The sequence below is a fragment of the Misgurnus anguillicaudatus genome, chromosome 20, assembly GCF_027580225.2.
Source record: "Misgurnus anguillicaudatus chromosome 20, ASM2758022v2, whole genome shotgun sequence".
In the NCBI taxonomy this organism is placed as follows: domain Eukaryota; kingdom Metazoa; phylum Chordata; class Actinopteri; order Cypriniformes; family Cobitidae; genus Misgurnus; species Misgurnus anguillicaudatus.
In genome coordinates, this window is record NC_073356.2 from 24,084,320 (window position 1) to 24,105,702 (window position 21,383).

The 21,383-nt window shown below is 38.6% G+C and overlaps 2 protein-coding genes across 2 annotated transcripts; both read left to right on the forward strand.

Moving 5' to 3' along the window:
- Positions 1–715: 715 nt before the first annotated feature.
- On the forward strand, positions 716–6,236 carry stmnd1 (stathmin domain containing 1). Its single transcript, XM_055220277.2, has 5 exons — positions 716–919; positions 1,191–1,332; positions 2,878–3,011; positions 3,438–3,569; positions 3,661–6,236. The coding sequence occupies exons 1-5, from the start codon at positions 785–787 to the stop codon at positions 3,913–3,915; spliced, it is 798 nt and encodes a 265-aa protein (XP_055076252.2). The 5' UTR covers positions 716–784; the 3' UTR covers positions 3,916–6,236.
- A 1,803-nt stretch (positions 6,237–8,039) lies between these two features.
- Positions 8,040–19,406, forward strand: rbm24a (RNA binding motif protein 24a). The gene is made up of 4 exons (XM_055220095.2): positions 8,040–8,551; positions 9,197–9,320; positions 9,771–9,825; positions 16,882–19,406. The coding sequence occupies exons 1-4, from the start codon at positions 8,384–8,386 to the stop codon at positions 17,222–17,224; spliced, it is 690 nt and encodes a 229-aa protein (XP_055076070.2). The 5' UTR covers positions 8,040–8,383; the 3' UTR covers positions 17,225–19,406.
- Positions 19,407–21,383: the final 1,977 nt, after the last annotated feature.

The following is a 21,383-nucleotide window of genomic DNA, read 5'->3' on the forward strand; positions in this document are numbered from 1 at the left end:
ATTGAATTCACTCCAAAATCAGTTTAATCTCTTTTTAGCGTAACCAACTTTATTTAAAGTATGGTATCGTAATTGTGATGAATGGTATCTTGAAAGTCATAAAGGATTAAAGATTAACCGTTTTGAACACAAATATTGGCACCCTTGGTAAATGAGCAAGAAAGTCGGGAAAATAAATCTGCATTGTTTCTCCTTTTTATCTTTTGTTTTAAACATTTACAAAAAAAACCCTCCAATGATTCATTAATAATACAAAACTGAAAAATATTTAATGCCTCATTCATTCATTTTTCTTCATAAAATCATCATAATATGAAGAACATTCTGTAAGAATATAACTTAGATATCTATAATAATACTGTTTGAGTAAGGCCATGTCAAAGATTGAAATCACTGTGAAATCAAGTGATTGAAACCAAACTTTGATGCTTCTTATTAATACATTTGATAAGACTTGGATTTTACAGACAGGGTCACAAATGGACATTTACAAGGTTAATTTAACAACTGTTTAAACCAAACCAGCATGAATAATTGGAGTATACTTGGTCAGACAATTCATTCAAGTTTTCGTAAAATAAGTGATTAATTAACAAAGGAAATGCCTATTGAACTACATCAGTTGCTAGAATGTAGCTCTGTTTTATTTATTTTTTTGAACACTTTAAAGCAGCCAGGGCAACACAACAGGTCACATGACCTCTGAACAGGGTCAGATTTATTGTGGCAACGGAACATAGCAACGCAAAGCGTCCATGACGACGACAGTGAAAGATGTATAGGAATGCGACAGTGTTTAAAGACTTTTCACACGTCAGATAGTTCAGAATTGAAACATCGCGCTATCCTGTTCAACATGGGGTGTGGGAGCTCCAAAATCACGGTGGTGGAACCCGTAAAACCTTGCAGCGGAAATGAGGTATAGCCCTAATCTTTTTATTTATAATCTCATTTGTTAATAACGATCAATTAACTCTATTAAAGTGAGCAGATACTGCTATAAGATGTTAAGTGTTAGAATTCCCATTATTCTTTATTCAAAGACAATGTTTAATATATGCAGTGAATTATATGAATAATTGAGCGCAATGATAAGGGATACATCTTCAGGTTACATCACCAGAGTTTTGTTATATGCAGCACTTGATTGTTTTTACCGACAGACTGATGTTTTCGCTGTTGTGTTGTAGATAAATACTGTTGAGTTTGCAGTTGGCTCCCGCGGGGACTCCGCCGTGTCCAAAATGACCACAGACAGTGGGGTCGGCCTGGATACAGCGGATCCAACACATCTGCCCGGATCTGTACCTAGACTGCTGCCACCACTGCGAGGTTAGAAGTACAAAATAGAAATAGAAAAAGAAATAAAAACTTCTAAAAAAAATTTAATTTAACCCAAACTGTAGTTCAAAGTGAAAAAAAGATAGAAATTTTAATGTTTTTTCAAATAGGTTACAAATGTGACCCACAAAATCAGTCATAAGGGTCATTTTATTTTATTTATTTTTTAATTGAGATTTATATATCATTTGGAAGCTGAATAAATAAGTTTTGCATTGATGGTTTGTTAGGACAATTGGCCGACAACTATTTGAAAATCTGGAATCTGAGTGTGCAAAAAAATGTAAAATATTAAGAAAATCGCCTTTAATGTTGTCCAAATGAAGTCCTTAGCCATACATATATATATATTTACGGATAGAAGTTTCTTCATGGAACATGATCTTTGTTTATTATCCAATGATTTTGGCATAAAAGAAAAATTTATAATTTTGACCAATACAATGAATTTTTGCCTATTGCTAGCCTACCCGTGATAAAAAAAATCCATAGAAATTACAGTGTTACTGCAGCTGGTTGCCGGTAACTTACCGTAGTTTTAGATTGATGTTATTAAAGGGTTTGTTCAAGGTTAAATAAATATTAAATATTAACAAGCCTTTATCTTTACAGAAGAAAAACTATACAATAACAGCCTCATGCAAAGCATTCTGGGAACCAGAAATCATTTTCAACCTTTTTCTGTTTTTTGCTTCAGATTTTGTTTCCCAGAATGTTTTGCTTGATGCTGTTATTTGAATTTACTCTGTAAAGACAAAGACTTGTAAATGTTTAATGTTCATTTAATTTTGAACAAAATGTTGCCAGTAAATAACATAAATTTAAATCTACAGTAAGTTACCGGCAACCAGCTGCAAGTAGCACTGTAGTTTCTACAGATATTTTTTACAGACTGGTTATGTGGTCCAGCCAGGCAGGGGTGTCGGACTGGGGGTAAAACCAGTACTGATTACCAGGGCCCCAAAGTAAGAGAGGTCTGGAATATATTATGGGGGTGGGGCATGGGGTCCCATCAGGACTGCCTATGCATAGGGCCCGAGATCTTGTGCAACGCCCCTACAGCAGGGTCACAGATATAATTATGAACCAACTGTTTACCATTAAATTCATTAATAAATTCCTTTATATAGTGTTTTGGGCCTTATTCTAGAAAGACTTAATGCTTTAACAAGTTGCTATTTGTTGTTGTATAGCTTTCTATCTACCAGATAACATACCAATATAAGCAAAGACACAGAGACCATTATAGCTTCCATAACAATCCCTTCTGAAACCATTAGTTTTTCTGTATTGGGTTCTATGGTTTTTCAGTGGGGTGGTCTTTCAGTGACAGGAAACCTTATAGTCTTACATTTGCATTTATTAATTTAGCAGATGCTTTTATCTATGGCCAGCAATATGTGTATGTTTACAAGTAGAAAAAGAGTTGTAGCTAGGGAAAGATTAACAACAGGAAAAAACAGGGCACGGTGCCCTAAGACTTCTGCAAAGTACTGTACATCTGTCACTCATTGTGATATACACTTTGAAAACTAGCCCAAAGTCCTGGATTAGCCCAGCAGAGACAAGAGAGACCCGAGTCCAGCGCCATACTGGAGCAGCTGCTTTATCAGGGAATCATTCCAGCTCAACCGAGACAGGGCACCAGTGGAGAGGCTTACAATATCCTAGTAAGAGCTGTGAAGTGTTACATTTACAAAATGATATGAAGTAATGCATGCAAAATTTGCATTTATCACCTTTTCTATATCTGATTACATTTATATAGCTGGTATAGACATGCCTATATGTCAAAATGGCCCCTAGCTATCACAAGGGGGGTATTATTTCAAAAAGTATATACTTTTTGTACCTAAAGAGCTCATAATAGTACCTCCGAGGTACAAATTGGTACCAAATGTATAAATATATCTGTCACTAAATGGTACATATTAGGACCTTATTAAAGGGTACTGCCCCAGTGGCAGCTATAGGGACCATTTTTTGGGGTTAGGTTATAGATAAATATGATGATCTTACTATGAAAACAATTGCATCTATGAGAGTTTCTCACTAATGTTGCATCAAATGTATATGCATGATTATCTATCTATCAGATGGATGATGGTGAAAAGCCAAGAAGCAGACCACCTGCTCGACTAGAGTCCCTTAAGATCCGAAAAGAACAAGAAGTGACACGAAAAGAAGACATTGAAATGAAGATGAGCCAGGTTGAGAAAAGAAAAAAGGTACCAATAATTGTCTTGATTATGAGTAACAATGCTCGCAACTCAGGCACATCTAATTATTGAAATGTGACTGAAACATTTTTGATTTTAGGAAAGAGAGGAAGACCTAAAACACAGGTTGAGGTCAAAATCAGCACGGCCTCGTGTTTCTGCCCCAGTGAACGCAGAGGAACATAACCCCTTAGAACCGCTCTACTCTGAGCAACTTCCTGTTCCAACCAAAACCAAAGAGCTACAGACACCAACGGATGCAGACTCTGAGGACCAAAGACTTGCAGATTCCCCAGAAGTGGAAAATGACTCCACTTTTCAAACTGTTGCAAGCACTGATGACTTTGGCTTCTAGGGCCTCTGTTCTTGAGAGATTAATCTAGGGTGTTACCACACTCTTTTAGGGTTGCACATGCACTTTACATGTCATTTATAATCTTGATTGTTTTAGTACAGGGTGTATAGGTTAGACGCAGTGGCGGCCGGTGACTTCTTTTTTCCTGGGCGCTCGATACGAAGTTCGTCATAACATGTATGTAGCCCGTCATGTGTGGTTCCTATTTTCAAAATATGTGTTTGCCGTGTCGAGTGAACCTATGTGCATCACGTGTCTTGTCAAAGTGGGTGCCTGCTGCAGATACGTCTAAAGGGTTTATGATAAAGGAGACGCTCGTGTTTGCCAGATACTCGCATAATCTCATGCGTAATCAGTGTTTACTGTTAAGGGAGTGTCTTGCATGTATTTTGTGAACGTGAGCGTTTTTTGATCATGCATGGTTTTGATGTGTGTGCAGCAGGCACTTATTTTGGCAAGACACGTGATGCACATGGTTTACATGACGCAACAAACACATATTTTGAATTAGTGCCCCTCTTTGAGCAGTCACGAGCCGCCACTGGTCAGACTCCTGACCTCAGTTTTAACATGAATATATGAGGAGCACAGATGCAAAAGCCACTTTTGATGCCACACTGTAAAAAAAATTCTGTTATGCAGCTGCTTGCCAGTAACTTACTGTGGATTCGAATTTGTGTTATTTATGGCAACAGTTTAAAGTTAAATGAAGATTAAACATTAACAAGTCTTTGTCTTTACAGAATAAAACTATAAAATAACAGCCTCATGCAAAGCATTTTGGGAACCAGAAATTCTCATCAACCTTTTTCAGTTTTTTTCCTTTAACTTTTGGTTCCCAGATGCTTTGCTTGAGGCTGTTTTTTGGTTTTACTGTGTAAAGATAAAGATTTGTTAATGTTTAATGACTGGTGCCAGTAAATGGAATACATTTGGATCTGCAGTAAGTTACTGGCAAACAGCTGCCAGTAATACAGTAATTGCTACAGATTTTTTTTTAATGCATCTCCAGCAAAAATGAGATAATTATATTAACCGAACGCTCTCTCGGCACATATTATACGTTTATTAAATACTTTTACTTCAAATACACATAATCCCAGCCTAAGGCCATTCAGAAATTCCCCTTTTGTTGTCAGAATCCATTTTGTTGGTGCAGTATGTCATTTTTAGAAGGATCCTTTGACAGAAATGCAAAATAATATACAAAACTATATTATCAGGGGTGTATAAAGTCCTTTAATAATGAACCGTTATGTGTTTATTACCTTAGAACGAGACCTTTTTATCTACATACACCGAGGGTCCTCTTACTTGGAAGTCGCCATTTTGTGCTGCCATTTTTCTACAGAAGCCCTTAACGGACAATTTTTTAACAAAAGTTGTCTCCGACGATGACATGTTTGTCCGGTGGCGGCTACTGTAGCTTCTCGATGTGTTTCAAAAGCAAGGGGTGAGCCGTGGACTAAGCCGTTGGTTGCAATTGGCAACCTCACCACTAGATGCCCCTAAAATGTACACACTGCACCTTTAAGAGTCTGATAAAAAATGCTAATTTACAAGAAAACATGTCAGACGCACTTATAAGGTTTTGCATCTGAGCTCTTCATATGAATGAAATGAAATCAATGTGAAATGAAAATCATGTGCCTGATTAGTTTAAGTAGTGATGATGGAGTTCTTATCAAGAAAGCAGTGAAATGAATGAGAAAGTGAAATATTGTGTATGGCCAATGCGTTTGCTGACAAAGACAGAATTTCACAACTATTTCTTTATACTGACTTTTTTGTTTTGTGGGGTAAACATTATTCTTGTATAATCAATCTCTGTCTTAAATAAGATATGGGTATATCAGTATATATACTGTCAATTCTTTTGACGTGTAAATGTTTTATATGCACTCAATCAATATTTTCTTAAAAATGATTTATATGCTTGTCACACAAGTCCACATGGTGGCGCCAGTTGCTTTACTTTTATATGGCAAGAAGGCTAAAACCTGGGAATTGGCTTCTGTTTTGGAAATCTGAGATGGATCTGTTACATTCCATGTTAGTATCCTTCTGTAATTATGGTGGTGTAATGGCCTATTGCAATTTTCTAATTATTAAAAACTAGGCATCAAAATGTGTTGTCATCTGTAGTTTGAGTATAGTGTGTGTGTTTTGTGTCTGCGGTTACAGCTGCCAGTGATTTGTCTGTTTGACTGCACCGACATCTGACAGGTCCCACCTGTTATGTTATATTTGAAAATGTCCCCTCTTTCTCTCTCTTACCATACAAATTAGCTTGTGGCTGACAGCATTTCTATGACATTTTATGAACATTTGTGTCAGATTAAAACATTAAACACTAGATTTGGTGTTTCAAGTTTATAAATTCAAGTTTATAATGTTTTATACATATGGGTCACAAAGCTATTCAGCTGTTCACTCGAACCAATGACCTCTGAAAGCAATAAATGTGTGACTGAATGACTGACTGTGTTTGACAGGTGGATTGTGTTGAGTGCTCTCCAAAATCTGTTTGTGTTGTTAGACCACTCGACCCTGGAACCAATGTAGGCCACCAATCATCAAACCTGGAGCTTGGATCTAATGGAGGACATAACCTCAATGGAAAATTTAGATGTGAGGTGTCCATAAACTTCAGGAAAACTTAAAATGTCAGTGTCTTGTATGTAAACGGACACAGGCCCCTGAAAGAAGATAGGTCTTCTTTTGTAATCCTGTTGAAATACAAAGCCACATCTCTCTCCAAGCACCTCCACTCATGGCTTAACGGGTATGTGTGCCTCCATGAATAAGTTAGTGGACGCTCTCTATCGAGTTGCTCCCTGACATTTTTTATAAAAAGCCTCAATTATCCATCCACGGGCGTCAGGATCTCCACATGGCTTGGCAGGTCACACCAAATAGACTCGTTCTCAGGTTGCACGCTTCCACAAAACTCCATCGTCCGTGTGCTCTGGAAGTTGTATGGTTTAAATGAGAAGGCCTTTTAATAATTTACAGAGAGACTCATATCACGTTCTCCCAATTGTTTGGAGGCCTAGAAAACGGTCTGTTGTTTTTGTTCTAAATGAGGCTGGAATGGTCTGATGTCAGCAATTGTAATTGTTCTTGATTGTTGCAAAGATCGGGAGTGCACATGCAGCAAAGAAATGTTAACATTTGAAACTATGCTTTAATAGGTTAATGAATGATGAACTGATGATGATGATGAAAGAGTTTTTATTGGTTTATAAGACAGAAGAGATGTGAAATGCAATCATCTTGACTTTTCCAAAAGTGTTAAACAAGGGCCTACATATGATTCATGTTCTAAATAAACACCATGGTTACTAAATACTGTAGATGAGATACTGAGTTAGTGTGTTTTTGTTATACAGCCCCTGTTTTTCGTATTCATTTAGAGACTGCATGGAATATTTGTACCTTTATAAAATTATTTTCCATCATATTTTAACTATAAAGTGCTTAAATGTAATTTTAAACACTTAATGATAACCAATTTTAAAGTAAAATTTGGATGTTAAGTAAAAGTTCATATACATGTTGTTAAATAAATATATTAATGCTTTTAAAAGCGAAAGACGTTGACTGAACAAACTGTGCACCTTTACGCGCGCGCGCGCGCACACACACGCTCCAGAGACGCATTGAGAGATTTTGGAGACATGTCCGGGCATTCTCTCTGTTTTTAGTTTCAAAGAAACAACATTTTAACAGCGTCCATCCTGTAGAAATCTGTGTTTCTTCTTATTTGGCACCTCAATCACCTTTTAACCACCACCTGCCAAGCTGTCTAAACGGACCACCAGATCATACTGATAAGATATGATGATGGCTTCTACTGTGTATTATATTTTTCCTCACATTTTACACCAAAATGTTGATTGTTATTTAATGTTTCGCTTGCTTTGTGTGTGTGTGGCTCGTACACAAATGTGCATGCGTTTACTGAAACAACAACTGCATGAAATGTCTCTACAGCTCTTTAACAAAGGCGCACACACAAATGGCCGTTGAGCGCTGTCCAGCTGTTGTTGAGCGCGTGTGGGCGTGTGGTAATGCCTCGCTCGAACCTCCCTCACAGCGATCTGGGTGTGGTTTAACCGGGCGCTTTTAGGATCGGGTCACACGCACTTTAGAGAAGTCACGTCAGTTTGGAAGAGGAGCTCGACCCACCTGATGATCCTTGGCTCAATCCGCTCCACCTTACTTACCAAGGGACGGGAAACTAATCTACCTCTTAAATTCAACCCGAATACGGGCGTTTTATAGTAGCTATTATCCAAAAAAAGTCGCCTTTTGTAACTTCGCGTGCGCACGCCGTCTAGTGATTGTTTTATAGGGATATTAAAGGGGTCGCTATCAAGCCCAAAACATTGCACTACGTTAGATCGCCTTTCCTTTATTATTATTATTATTTTTTTTTGTTTTTGCACTTGAGTATTTTGTAAGGATGCATACCACCCAAAAGGACACCACTTACACCAAAATATTTGTCGGCGGTCTTCCGTATCACACGACGGATTCCAGTCTAAGGAAATATTTTGAGGTGTTTGGGGAAATTGAAGAAGCTGTGGTGATCACCGACAGACAGACTGGAAAGTCCAGGGGTTATGGATTTGTAACTATTTCCCTCTTTCCTAACTCACGTTGGAGTACATTTCAAATTAGAGACTGGCATAGATAGGCTACATAACTGCTGACTGACAGCATGACACAACACATTTAAATGGCAACACGACAGGTCTCCATGAAGGCGAGAAATGTTTCATAAGCTTGTTTGGATACATTTGCGCAAACGCGTTGCGCATCAGGATCTCCGTGCTTTATAAACAAGTTAACCATGAAAGTTTAGCGTTACACAATTATTTTGTTATCTACATTTATCCGTTTTAATCTTGAAAGTCTGAAAAGTCACAAAGCACAGCTATAAGTGACCTGTTGAAGTGCGCAAGTGGAGGCCCATGTTGGCTCAGCTGTCGAGTTTGACTAGAAGCACCCTGATAAGCGTTTCACAGCTACAGAGTAAACAAGACAACTTGTAAAGTTTTGACAGACCACACAGCAGAAGTTAACGAACTCCAACGGATGTCAAAACAAACTAGATCACGTGCCAAATAGGTTAATTGAAGTTTTTTGCTTTTATATTTCAAGTATTGGAGTTGTTCCTTACCTCTAACCCAAGGCTAAAAAAATGCATGTCTTAAATGATCTGTAAATATATTTTCACAAATGCACCAACATTCTCTTTACTATTCCAAACTAGGTAACTATGGCGGATCGATCAGCTGCTGACAGAGCTTGCAAGGACCCCAACCCCATTATCGATGGGAGGAAGGCCAATGTTAACCTGGCTTATCTGGGAGCCAAGCCACGAGTGATGCAGCCAGGTAGGGTTTCTATGTGTTGCTATGCAAAAGTCATATAAAGATCACAATCATCCATAAAAGCCGTTGGATACCAACGGTTCGGGTCTTTAAAAAAGCAGTGAACCTGTTGACACACTGACTCCCAAATGAAACCTACAGGATTGAAAATTGATTAACAGATGCGTTTGCTTTCAAACAAAAGTTAAGTTTCTTTGTACATGCACAGATGTTAACCCAAGGTTTGTGGCTTCATTTTTAAGTTTTAATGAATAAGCAGTAGCCTAATCTGTAAAAGAGTGCCTGATGCATTTAACACCATTATTTTAGGAAGTGCCAGTATCACAAAAAGATAGCTGTTTTAGGAAGATTATAAGTTTTAACTTGACTGACACTTAATATGAAATATGTAGGAGCACATTTTTGATTTCTATGAACACTTTTTTTTAAGGTATTGCCATGTCTTTGTTGCAGGTTTTACTTTTGGCGTTCCTCAAATTCACCCTGCTTTCATCCAGAGACCATATGGGTGAGTGACACCTAGATGCAACAAAAATATGTTTGATACGTCAAAAGCCTTAGTGATCAGGACCTAAACTTGAATATGTTTGAACAATTCATATAAGGAGTAATTGGGGACAAGTCACAATTTCTAACCCTTCCACAATACTTAAACACAAGATTAGATGGGTGTTTGTATGATGGAGAGAAAGTGTGCGTGTGTGTTTGCATGTACAGTATGTGTGGAAGAAGTTTAATTCTGGACAGTATAGGCTCTGATTCAATGTTGTCTATCTTTCTCTGGTCCGACAGGCTCGATTTGGGTTAAGATAACTGGTGGTTTGAGGAATAGCTCTGAGAGCTTTGTGCAGATCAGTAGCTACACTACGTGTAGACTCAAACACAAAAAGACATGAAATGGTGATTACAGATGCATGTATGTTGGTTTCGTTTTGGTTTGGACTTTCACTTTTAATAGAACATAGAGTTTTGTGTGCCTTTTACCGTCATGAAGTGGTGTTGATAGCTTAACTGTGTGCTTTTTTAATTTGATAGAAAAAAGGCTGGATTTGGGGTGATGTATTTCCGTGTTGTGGAGGAGTGATATGACTTTGCCAAGAGAGCAAAGCGTGGTTTTTAGTTTGCTTTTATTTATTTGATTGTTTTCCTCACGTTTTTAATTGCTGGAGCTTGTGTTTTTTTATCATTTACTTTTTGTTTTCACTTTTTTGTGTTTCTTGTTATTGGAGTGAGTGCCGTTTGTTTTGTTTGCCGTTGTCGAACCCACTTCACGCCAAACCAACAGCCCGACTACAAACTTGCACGTTTCGGTTGTATTTTGCTCACTGATTGAGAGTCCTGTCACACTCACAGCACAGAGAGTATGACACATACTCACCCTTTACCGTTCTCTCCCATCTCCATTGTCTCTCTGTCTCTCTCTGTCTGTCTGTCTGTCTCTCTCTCTCTGTTTCTCTCTCTGTGTCTGTCTCTTGTTATGTCTCTCTGCTCCAGCCCTATAAGGCTTCCTGCAGTGGATCAAGAATCCTTAAAGTCCTGCTGTTTCTCTCTTAGTGATGATGTCCTTGTAAATAACCCATCTTCCATTTCTATATAAATTTATAGACCAACCAAAAGTGGTAGTTCCTCCAAAACACAGGTTTTGTACAGGATTTTTTTGTACTTGCCCCTATGTTGTTTCAAATATTTATTGTGAGAGTTTCTTGAGAATTTATGAGCAGAATGTCAGAAGCGCTCTTATCCGGCGGATGATGATTTACTGTATGATTAAAGTTTATTTATTACTATGACAAACATGGAAATGTAGGTGTTATCTACAGTACTAAATGTAACCCTGTCTGTGATGCCAGGCTAAAGTCTTATAATCTAATAATGAGATTTGGAGCATTAAAGTTTGATTTTACTTTAAAGGGGACATATCATGAAAATCTGACTTTTTCCATGTTTAAGTGCTATAATTGGGTCCCCAGTGTTTCTATAAACCTAGAAAATGTGAAAAAGATCAACCCAGTAACTTAGTTTGGTAAACCATTCGTCGCAATGGGCGATTTGGCTCCCCTTGTGATGTCAGAAAGGGATTTAATCTGCACTATCCAACCACGGCACTGCCATCTAGTGCAGAGATCAGCTCATTTGCATTTAAAAGGACACACCCAAAAATGGCACATTTTAACATGTTATAATAAATTATCTATAGGGTATTTTAAGCTAAAACTTCACATACGTACTCTGGGGGCACCAACAATTTTTTTTAATTTTAAAAAAGCGCTTTAAGTTTTATCATGGCTTGAGTCAGTAAAGAGCAGTGGTTCTCAAACTTTCCATTTTGCGACCCACTTAAATGGCTATAATCTATCCCGGGGCTCACCAACAAATTTTTAAATGGAAATGACAGAAAAATTTAGGAAAATACAAATTTTACCCCCCCCCCCAAAAAAAACAAATTCCTTTTATAATTAAGTTTTTTTTTCTTGCCATTTTATTAATCAAATGTATTGAAATATTTAAATAATTGATAGTATATAATATCAAAATCATTGTCATTGCTAGTCATTAAATGGACTAAACTGTTTTTTGAGTCATTCACCACAACAGCAAAGCAACTTGCGCGACCCACCTTATAACGGTACATTCACACAGGACGGAAGTGTTAACTCTTGACGGAAGGCTCGTCTGAAGCGCAGCCAATCACAGTGGCCGCAACACATGCTCCGGTCTTCTATAAACGTAATTGGCTGGCTCTGACTAGGTTATTTGCATAAGGTGATGTGATTGGCTGACGCATGCGCCGCAACTTGAAAAGTTGAGAAACGCGGCGCCGACGGATCCACAATTAAGTTCGGCAACGCATGACGTCACCCATTAAAAGTGAATGCGAAGCGTCAACGCTAGCGTCAACGCTTGGCTTACGCCCCGTGTGAATGTACTGTAGTTGTGCTTTCATACCGCCACCAGCGAGAGCGCCAAAGTGGCCGAAAGTCATTCATTTTCAATGAAAGCCGGGGGACAACTCCGTCGGGTAGCGGGGCGGCGCATCATGTACAGCGTGAGCGTCTCGGAGAGTTGAGATCAGCTCAACTTTATGGTAATGAGCTATGAGCGGCAACCAATCTGAAGGCGGAAACGTTCGGTGGCAATCAATTGGAAGGCGTAAACCTCCGCTTGAGAGAATTCCAGAGAATGCATTCGAGCGTCAGAGCGTTGTTAGTAGGGCAGCCAGAGCTTTTATTGACGCTCTCGCCGCTGGCGGTGTGAAAGCACCTTATCCCACAGTTTAATAACCCTTGGTATAGAGGTATCCAGTTTATATTTTCACATAGTGTTCTTTACATTTATGTAGAATGATTTTTATGTAGATAACAGGCAGGGTCACAATTGATTACAATATTGGCATATTAGTGCCATCGGCATTGGTTCTTGCATGTCAAATGACTGAACATCATGGTGTTTCTCAAAGTAAGTTGAAATATAGTGCACACGTTGCACTGTCCACTTGTATGATGCTTTTAATGTGCATCTTAGTATTTGATAACTTTTTTTATTGAAAGAACTGCTTAGACATTTTGCCCAACGTGTCTGTTTGTGACATGCATGCTTGTGTTTGCAGTGTTGCGAGTCTTCTGCTGTGACAGGCAAAAAAAAAAGTCTGGATGCCACAGCCCCCTGAGCGAGCCTTCGTCACATGGCCCTCTGCAGCGTTAAGAAAAACAAGCTTCTCTATTGTTTCCTATAAAGGCTGTTGTGCTGACAGTGCAGTCGCATAAAGCTCTTGCTTTCTCTCTCGCTCTGGCCACTGTCACACTTTTTCTCTCGGCTCTGGGGGCTGGGCCACTACTGACATTTAGCTTTGAGATAAACTTCAACGAGACCCAACATGCGCCACATTGGCGCTGAGGTGGCACCTCTTGCGTAGGGCTTTGTGTGTTAACTGGTTTTCAACTGAATGGGGCAAAAGACATTGACCTCGAAGCAGTGGTTAAATGTTTTCCTGGGGATGAACGCAACTGAACCATGATGTCATTATTACTAGTCAAATTATGTCTGTGATATGTGGGTCAGGTCTGAAATTTGCAAAGTCGTGCCGCTTGTTCCACAACATTCTGTATCGATTGAGAAATTTCTCACAGGCTCAGATAAACATGCAATTATATTTCTGTCATACGCTCGGTGTTTGTATTGAGGCCATGCTCGAGTGGTGACAAGTTGCCCCACGTCTTTCCAAAGAAAATGCGTAGGATGTGTCTACAGATGTTGCCTTGTTTCTTGCAACTGTTTGGTCAGCTGAGATCTCTCCAGATGACAACGGGTGCTTGCAAGGTCTGCATCTAAGGAAGTCAAGTATAGTTGAGCTATATTTAAACCCAAATGTGAAATTGCCTGTGGCTAGAATAGAGGAACTGCACAGTTATAACGATCATTCTGTTTATTAATCTGTGTCGTCTTGAAATAAAAAGATCTCTTAAAGTTCTCAAGTTTTGTCAGGAGATAAATCCTTTGTTTACTGTCACTGGACAGAGAAAGAAAACGCTGGATTTGGAAATCACCAGAGTAACTCTTGTGGAATGGCAGGTGGAGCAGAAAATAGCTCCCAGCCCTCCCTGTCACTCACACTGTAATATGGTGTCCATGAGTCATCTGCTCTTTATTGAACTTTATCAAGTGGTTGCACAAGATATCTGTTGTGTTTCTGTAACCCAGCACTGCTTTTAGACAGCTTTTTAGAGATGTGTGTGCTACCGTGCAACTGTGCTGACTGTTATGAAGAGTTAGGAAGAAAACAGACCAACCAAATGTGTCATATATACTAGTGAAGATATGTTTACTACTAAATGTCCCTTAAAAGCTTTGTATACATATTTAAATGGGACATTCATTGTATGTATAAGCTTGTGTCTAGAAAAAAACGTGTACTTATTTTCGACCCAGCATTCGGTCAAAAACGTACGAGCCCAGCTTTTGGGTCTATATTTGACTCAACAATGCGATTCAGCATTTTGGGTTCAACTAAACCAGCATAGGTTAAATTATTGCCGCCCCTTATTTTGAAAATAACTAATTTTTTTGAGTCTACTGGCATAAGTACCGGTAGTCTCTTCATTTAGATGCACTCAGTGGCCAATATTTGTTACGTTGCTAAAGTGTAAGCTTTGCGTTGTCTTATTTTTGTTGCCTGTTCAGGTTTGTTTTGATTTTTGTCTTCTATGAGTACGAGTAGTGTTGGGGAAAGTTACTTTTAAAAGTAATGCATTACAATGTTAAGTTACTCCCCAAAAAGTAACTAATTACTTTTCATGGAAAATAATGCTTGCGTTACTTTTGCGTTACTTTTGCGTTACTTTTGCGTTACTTTTGCGTTACTTTTGCGTTACTTTTGCGTTACTTTTGCGTTACTTGTTCTTACTTGGCTGAGGCTTGATCTCTTTCAGGCCTTGCAGGTGTTTTTTATGATCGCAAAAATGTCAAGCTCTGGCCTGCCATCTCCGTTTCAAACTGTTCTCGCTCAGGCGCACAGAGTGCGTAATTCTATGTTAATATGTTCAGTTTAATTCAGTACATTTTATTTTATTTTTATATTGAAATAATTAAACTGAAAAGTAAAAAAGTAACTCAAATATTAATGTGTACATTTATAAAGTAATGTTACTTTACTGGTTACTTCAAAAAAGTAATATTTTTACATAATGCTTTACCCCCAATACCGAGTATGAGTATGAAGCCTGGGGATGTAGTCTTTGGCCCAGCCAACGACCACTGGCTGAACCAGTTTAATTTGCCTACCCGTTTCATATCCCTATCCTGTTTATTTAAATTTCAATTTAAATTTATATGTATCTCTCAAGGGTTTTTCTTCTCCTAGGAGTTTTCCCACAGGGTTTTTCTCCTAGGGTTTTTTTTCATCCCCTGGAGAGTCAGCCAACATTGGCTTAACTTAGCACTTTACTGTATACGGAAAATTATTACTACGCTCGCTCGTACGTTTTATTCTTAGCCGCTGTATTCTGCTTCTTATATTATTTATCGATTATATTGTGTTTTCCTCTACATCTGTTCATCTAAAGCTGCTTTGAAACAAATAACAATTGTGAAAAGCGCTATATAAATAAAATTGAATTGAATTGTAGTCTGTATAATATATCTCATTTTTGTATGAGTTAAAGTTTAATTCGTTTATTTTAACACAAACCTTACTGTTGTCTCAGGCTGCCAAAGCATTAAAGATTTCATCTTTGTCAGTTGACCTGCGCAGGAAAATATTTATTTTATTTTTTAAATTGTGGCATTATGTGAGTGGTTGTGTTGAGCTGAGTCTTTTTTTATTGTTCTCCCGTTTTCTTGATGCCCGTCTCATGCTTTTTTTAATTGGGGCAGAGGTCTTGTGGTTTGTTTGGGAGTGGTCAGGTGTTGGGGTTTGAAGGATATAATGGTGTGCTGCAAATAGGGTTGCCATGATAGAAACTTTCTCTCATATTACCCCATCAGAAAAGTTAAAATGTTAGTCAATTAATATCAATTTAGATTCCAGGCATAACCAGCATCTTAAAATAATTGTCTCACCACGATTGTATGACCTCATTGCAATAATTTCAGATCACCGCAATGATTGCACATCTTTTTAAAAAACACTAGGGGAAGCTGCAGCACATGTATAAATAAGACCGTATCAGATGGCGCTCCTTAACTGACAGTGTAACTTGAATTTTCGGTTTTTAAAAGATACACAATCTATACAAAGTTCTCACTAGTCTGTTTAACGCAGACAGTAAATGTAAAAAGCCCTTTAAAAGTGCAGCGGGGTACTTAATGAAAGGCAAAATGGGCTCATTGTTCCCGATTGCTTATTTAATCAAAACTCCCCTCTCTGTGTGCTGTCCTGCCCGAGGCTCATTGTCTAAATGCGGAGGGGGAAACAGCCAGCAGCGTCCCTTTTTGAAAACTGTCCAGCTGTCAAAGTAGCCCTGACATATTCACATAACTCCCCTCTGAGTCTCCTGGGTCCTGCCTTCCCTCTTTTTACAGGACATGCACCAGGGTGTTGTACACATGAGGCTTTTACTATGGCGTCATTAGTAGTTGGCATTAATGTTATAGTTGTCATTCACGTCTGACTGTACAACTGTGTAAACTGGACCAATGCAAAATTCTTATCCATAGTTTTATGCTATAGGTGGTTGTAGAAGACAAATTTGATGGACAAGTTGTGTGCAAAATCGAACAATGTGTCAGTTAAAAAGTGATAAATTACCCAAAAGTAAAAATTGATATGAAAAATTAATAATCATCCTTTTTTGTTACACAAATTTGGATTGACACCCAGGTAAATAACATCTCCAACAGTATGAAGTTGGTCTGGTTTTCTCTGTTTGGCTGACCAATGGAAGACAGGATGTCCTAATGATGACACAAAAAATTAGTTTATTAATTTTACCCTTATGGTTTTACTGAGAGATCTCTTGGTGTTACTGAACTGTAAGTGCTTGGCTGGGCTGTGGTTGTGCTCTGTGTTTGTGGTTTTGCAATAGATGTTTATCAGACTAACACACTGTCATGTGTTTGTGTCTCGCAGGATCCCCACTCACTACGTGTACCCGCAAGCCTTCATGCAGCCCAGCGTTGTCATCCCTCACATCCAACCAACTGCAGCCTCCGCGACAGCTACTTCGCCTTACATCGACTACACGGGTGCCGCCTATGCGCAATATGCCAGCGCCGCAACCGCAGCGGCCGCCGCCGCCGCCTACGAGTACCCTTACGCTGCCTCTCCCGCCGCAACCGGCTACGTAGCGACCGCCGGGTACGGCTATGCCATGCAGCAGCCTCTGGCCACAGCCACGCCTGGGTCTGCAGCCGCAGCTGCAGCTTTCGGTCAGTACCAGCCCCAGCAGCTGCAAGCTGAACGGATGCAATAGCAACCAATGAAACGGACGGGAGATGTCCGTGAAGCTGACGCCCAGCGACTGCTACTAGATGATGAAGATGATGATGAAGAGGTGCAAGATGGTGAAGAAAACAGTTGCTGGTTGTGGGTTGATTGCAAGAGGAGGAAAATTCGGGAGGGGGATAGTAACTGATAGAGATTGTTAGTGAGGTGGGAACGTTGCTTTCCAACTTGCTGTGATTAAACCAAAAACGAAAAAAAGTTGAAGAAAAGGACGGAATCTAGCTTTTTACTATTATCAATACCATTATTATTATTATTATTATTATGTTTATTACCATAATTAATATTAGAGTAGTATATTTATTGCGAAAGGAGTACGCAGCAACTAATCACTGTGGTATAGGCGCATTGTAGACGAAACGAAGTCCTGATGCTGTCATTAATGTAGGTGAGCATTTTCATTGAAGGACACTTGGAAATGTCCCACAGTGTTTTGATTCAAGGGCCCCTTAACTTCTATTTATTCTCATTTTTGAGGGCTCCTTTTGTTTTGTCTTCTCAAGTGCATTTTTTTTTCGATCATCAGGGAGCGTTTTTCAGCGAATTCGAAAAAGACAAACTCTGCCAATCAGGGATTGTAGACCTAATTGTGGCGAAATGGAGAAAGATCCAGTGTTAGCAATGTTTTATGTGTTGTGAACTACCTTTTTATCTATCTGATGCTGAATGTCCCCCTTTCTCCTCTTTGACCTGTGCCTTGATCTATGCAAAAGCGAACTACGGACAACACCAAGTGCAGGAAAAGGAACATTTTTCCCCCTTCTCCAAAGGCATCGAACAATTTGAAGGCACTCTCAAGAGACAAAAAGACTGATTGTATTATATGCTTATGAATACACGTGGACTAACATGTACACAGTTACACACAAATTTAAGTGTTTGTGTCTACGGGCGAGGGACACACAAGATGATAACATGGGAAATAAAGCTTGGGGCATTGCTCAGTATTAAAAAAAAACCCAGTATCAGGCAGAAACTACTGAGTTGGGAAAACAAGCACTGATGTACACACAGTGGAAATGCTCGGGGGCTTGTTTGTGAAGCTGTCACCGTTTAATCCCCGCGCCCATTTAGAAACCGGTCCTGGTTTGGCTCTGTCAACAGCTCCCCCTCCTTTTAAAGAGGTTTGTAGCAGAGACCACCTGTAAATCCTCCCAATATCACCCACATCCTCTGCATCACCAGCAGGATATCTTTTGTGACAGAGACCCCTTACCAAAAAAAGACAAGGAGCCGTGAAAAGGGAGGGGTTTCACCCATTACGAATGCACCGCTATCAGTCAACACTAACGAAAAGCGATCTCTCCACTAAAAAATATATATATGTCTGAGCACCAGCAACTTTTCTCAATAAGGTCTATGTATTTCAATGAGCAACTCTTACAGCACTATTACTAAAAGGATCCGAATCTGTGCGTACGGGGGTTCTTTGTGTGCCTTACATTTGTAATGCTATTTAAGATATTTATTTTGAGTTGACTTATTTTGCGCTCTAAGATCACAGACTTGGATGCGGTACTGTATGGATATAATGTATTCATCTCATGGCATATTATATAAGTTATTGAGTAGGTTTAGTTGTAGTATTAACATATTCAACCAAAAATGTTGGTCTAGGACTTATTTAAGATACAATTCTCTATGTGCACTGTACAATTCTACTTTTTTCCTTTCTATACATTTGGAATTTTAGAAGGCGACATTAAATATCGGCCGATCGTACGACATTTGTTTTATTGCAGGCCTGTTATTCTAGGTTCTCTCCATTTGTTATATCTAGAACTGTTTAAAGAAAAACTTTAAAAAGAACAAAAAATACATGGCGAAAAATCTAAAGGACATGCTGCTTCATACACTAGAATGTATTGTCAATGTCAAGGATGGATGCTGTGCTTATGTTGCTTTAAATATGCATCAGATGGGCAATTTTACACTGTTGATAATTTTTATACTTGAACTCTTTCTTACAAGGGAAACTAAAAGAGTAACAACATACACACACAAAACCTAAGACCTTTGTAATTGTCACTGGATTTAGGCATGTAAAGTGTTATTATTTAAATACAAACGTTATGTAGGTATTGAAACCTTATTTCAGATTTTCAACACTATTTACTCTAAATGAAAATAAAAGTTTCTATATATTAAAACCTCAAATGCTTTCTTCATTGCAGCAGGCCTTACTGTCATTTTAGCTTTGTTTGCTGTTCGTTCCTGAATGATGTCTCATGGTTTGAAATCAGCTTGTGTAATTTCAAAGGATGTATTCTGGGGCAATGCATCAAGTTATCACTGTTTTAAACTATTTTAATGTATTTGTCACAATACTTCTGTACCTTTAAAGGGGTAGTTCACCCAAGAATGAAACTACCGTCACAATTTACTTATCCTTATGTTGTTATAAACCTCTATAGAAAGGTTTCCCGGACAGGGATTAAACTAGTCCTAGACTACAATAAATGTAAGAGCTGTCCAAACTGAAAACAACTTGCACTGACATATCTTAAAATACATCAGTGCCTTTTGTTTGCCTCAAAATACAGACAAGTAATGGTTTTGGTAAGGCATGTTTGTTAAAACTAGTTATATTTAACTAAACTAAGGCCTAGTCCTGGTTTAAATTAATCCCTGTCTGGGAAACCACCCCTATGAGTTTCTTCTGTTGAACACAAAAGACGACATTTGATAAAAGATGGTAACAATACAGTTGATGTTACCCATTGACTTCCATAGTAGAAAAAACAAATGACACATTGTCAATGGGTACACTGTCAGAAAAAAGGTACACAACTGTACCTTTCTGTCACTGCGGTGGTACCCCAAGGTTCTGTTTTGTAACTTTATAGGTATACTAAACATAATACAATCATTTTTTTGGGTACATTACTGTATAAGGATCTTTTTTGTGCCTCCACTTTTTTTGAAAATATGCTCATTTTCCAGCTCCCCTAGAGTTAAACATTTGATTTTTACTGTTTTGAAACCCATTCAGCTGATCTCCGGGAATGGGGGTACCAGTTTTAGCATAGCTTAGCATAATCTATTGAATCTGATTAGACCAATAGCATCGCGCTCAAAGATAACCAATGTTTCGATATTTTTCCTATTTAAAACTTGGCTCTTCTGTAGTTACATCGTGCACTAAGACCAACGGAAAATTAAAAGTTGCGATTTTCTATGCAGATATGGCTAGGAGCTATACTCTCATTCTGGCGTAATAATCAAGGACTTTGCTGCCGTAACATGGCTGCAGCAGGCGCAATGATATTACGCAGCGGCTAAAATTGGTCCCCTGCTATTGAAAGTTACCAAGGGGACTATTTTTGGGCAGTGCGTAATATCACTACGCCTCCTGCAGCCATGTTACGGCAGCAAAGTCCTTGATTATTACGCCAGAATGAGAATATAGTTCCTGGCCATATCTGCCTAGAAAATCACAACTTTTAACCCTCCGTCGGTCTTAGTACACGATGTAACTACAGAAGAGCCAAGCCCCAAATAGGAAAGTATTGAAAGTCTTTGGTTATTTTTTAGTGCGATGCTAATGGTCTAATCAGAAAAAATACAAAAAAGTCCAAAAATGAACCTTTAAGGGTGTACCCCAGCGACACAAAGGGTACAATTTTGTACTTTTTTGTATTTTTTCTGAACGTGTACCGTCAGCAGTGTGATTATTTATCAAAATATCTTATAATTGAAACTGAGTAAATAATGACAAAATGTTCATTTTGGGGCCTTTTAACCTTATATTATTTCTTGAGATCTTTGTTTAGACAGGCAGCAGAAAGTAATTTCGCTACTGCCGTCACACAGCAGTAACAAAGAACAACCCGTCATGTGTTGCTTTGTGGATAAAGGTGTCGTGTAAAAGAAGCAGACACGCTCAGCATGCCACCATATAAACACCCAAGCTGTCAAGTACCTTTCTCGCCGCACACAGAGATGCTTATTTATGATCTTGTTTATGGTAAAGTGACCATTTCAACTGACCTCAACTCTGTGTCCAGGCATTGCTTAATAATGAAGCTTTAGCTTGGTTATCAGATTACATCATGCTTTCTTTTCTATTTTGAGCCATTAAAAAATTTAAACTGATTTTATGAGTAATCCACTATAGGGTCTTCCTG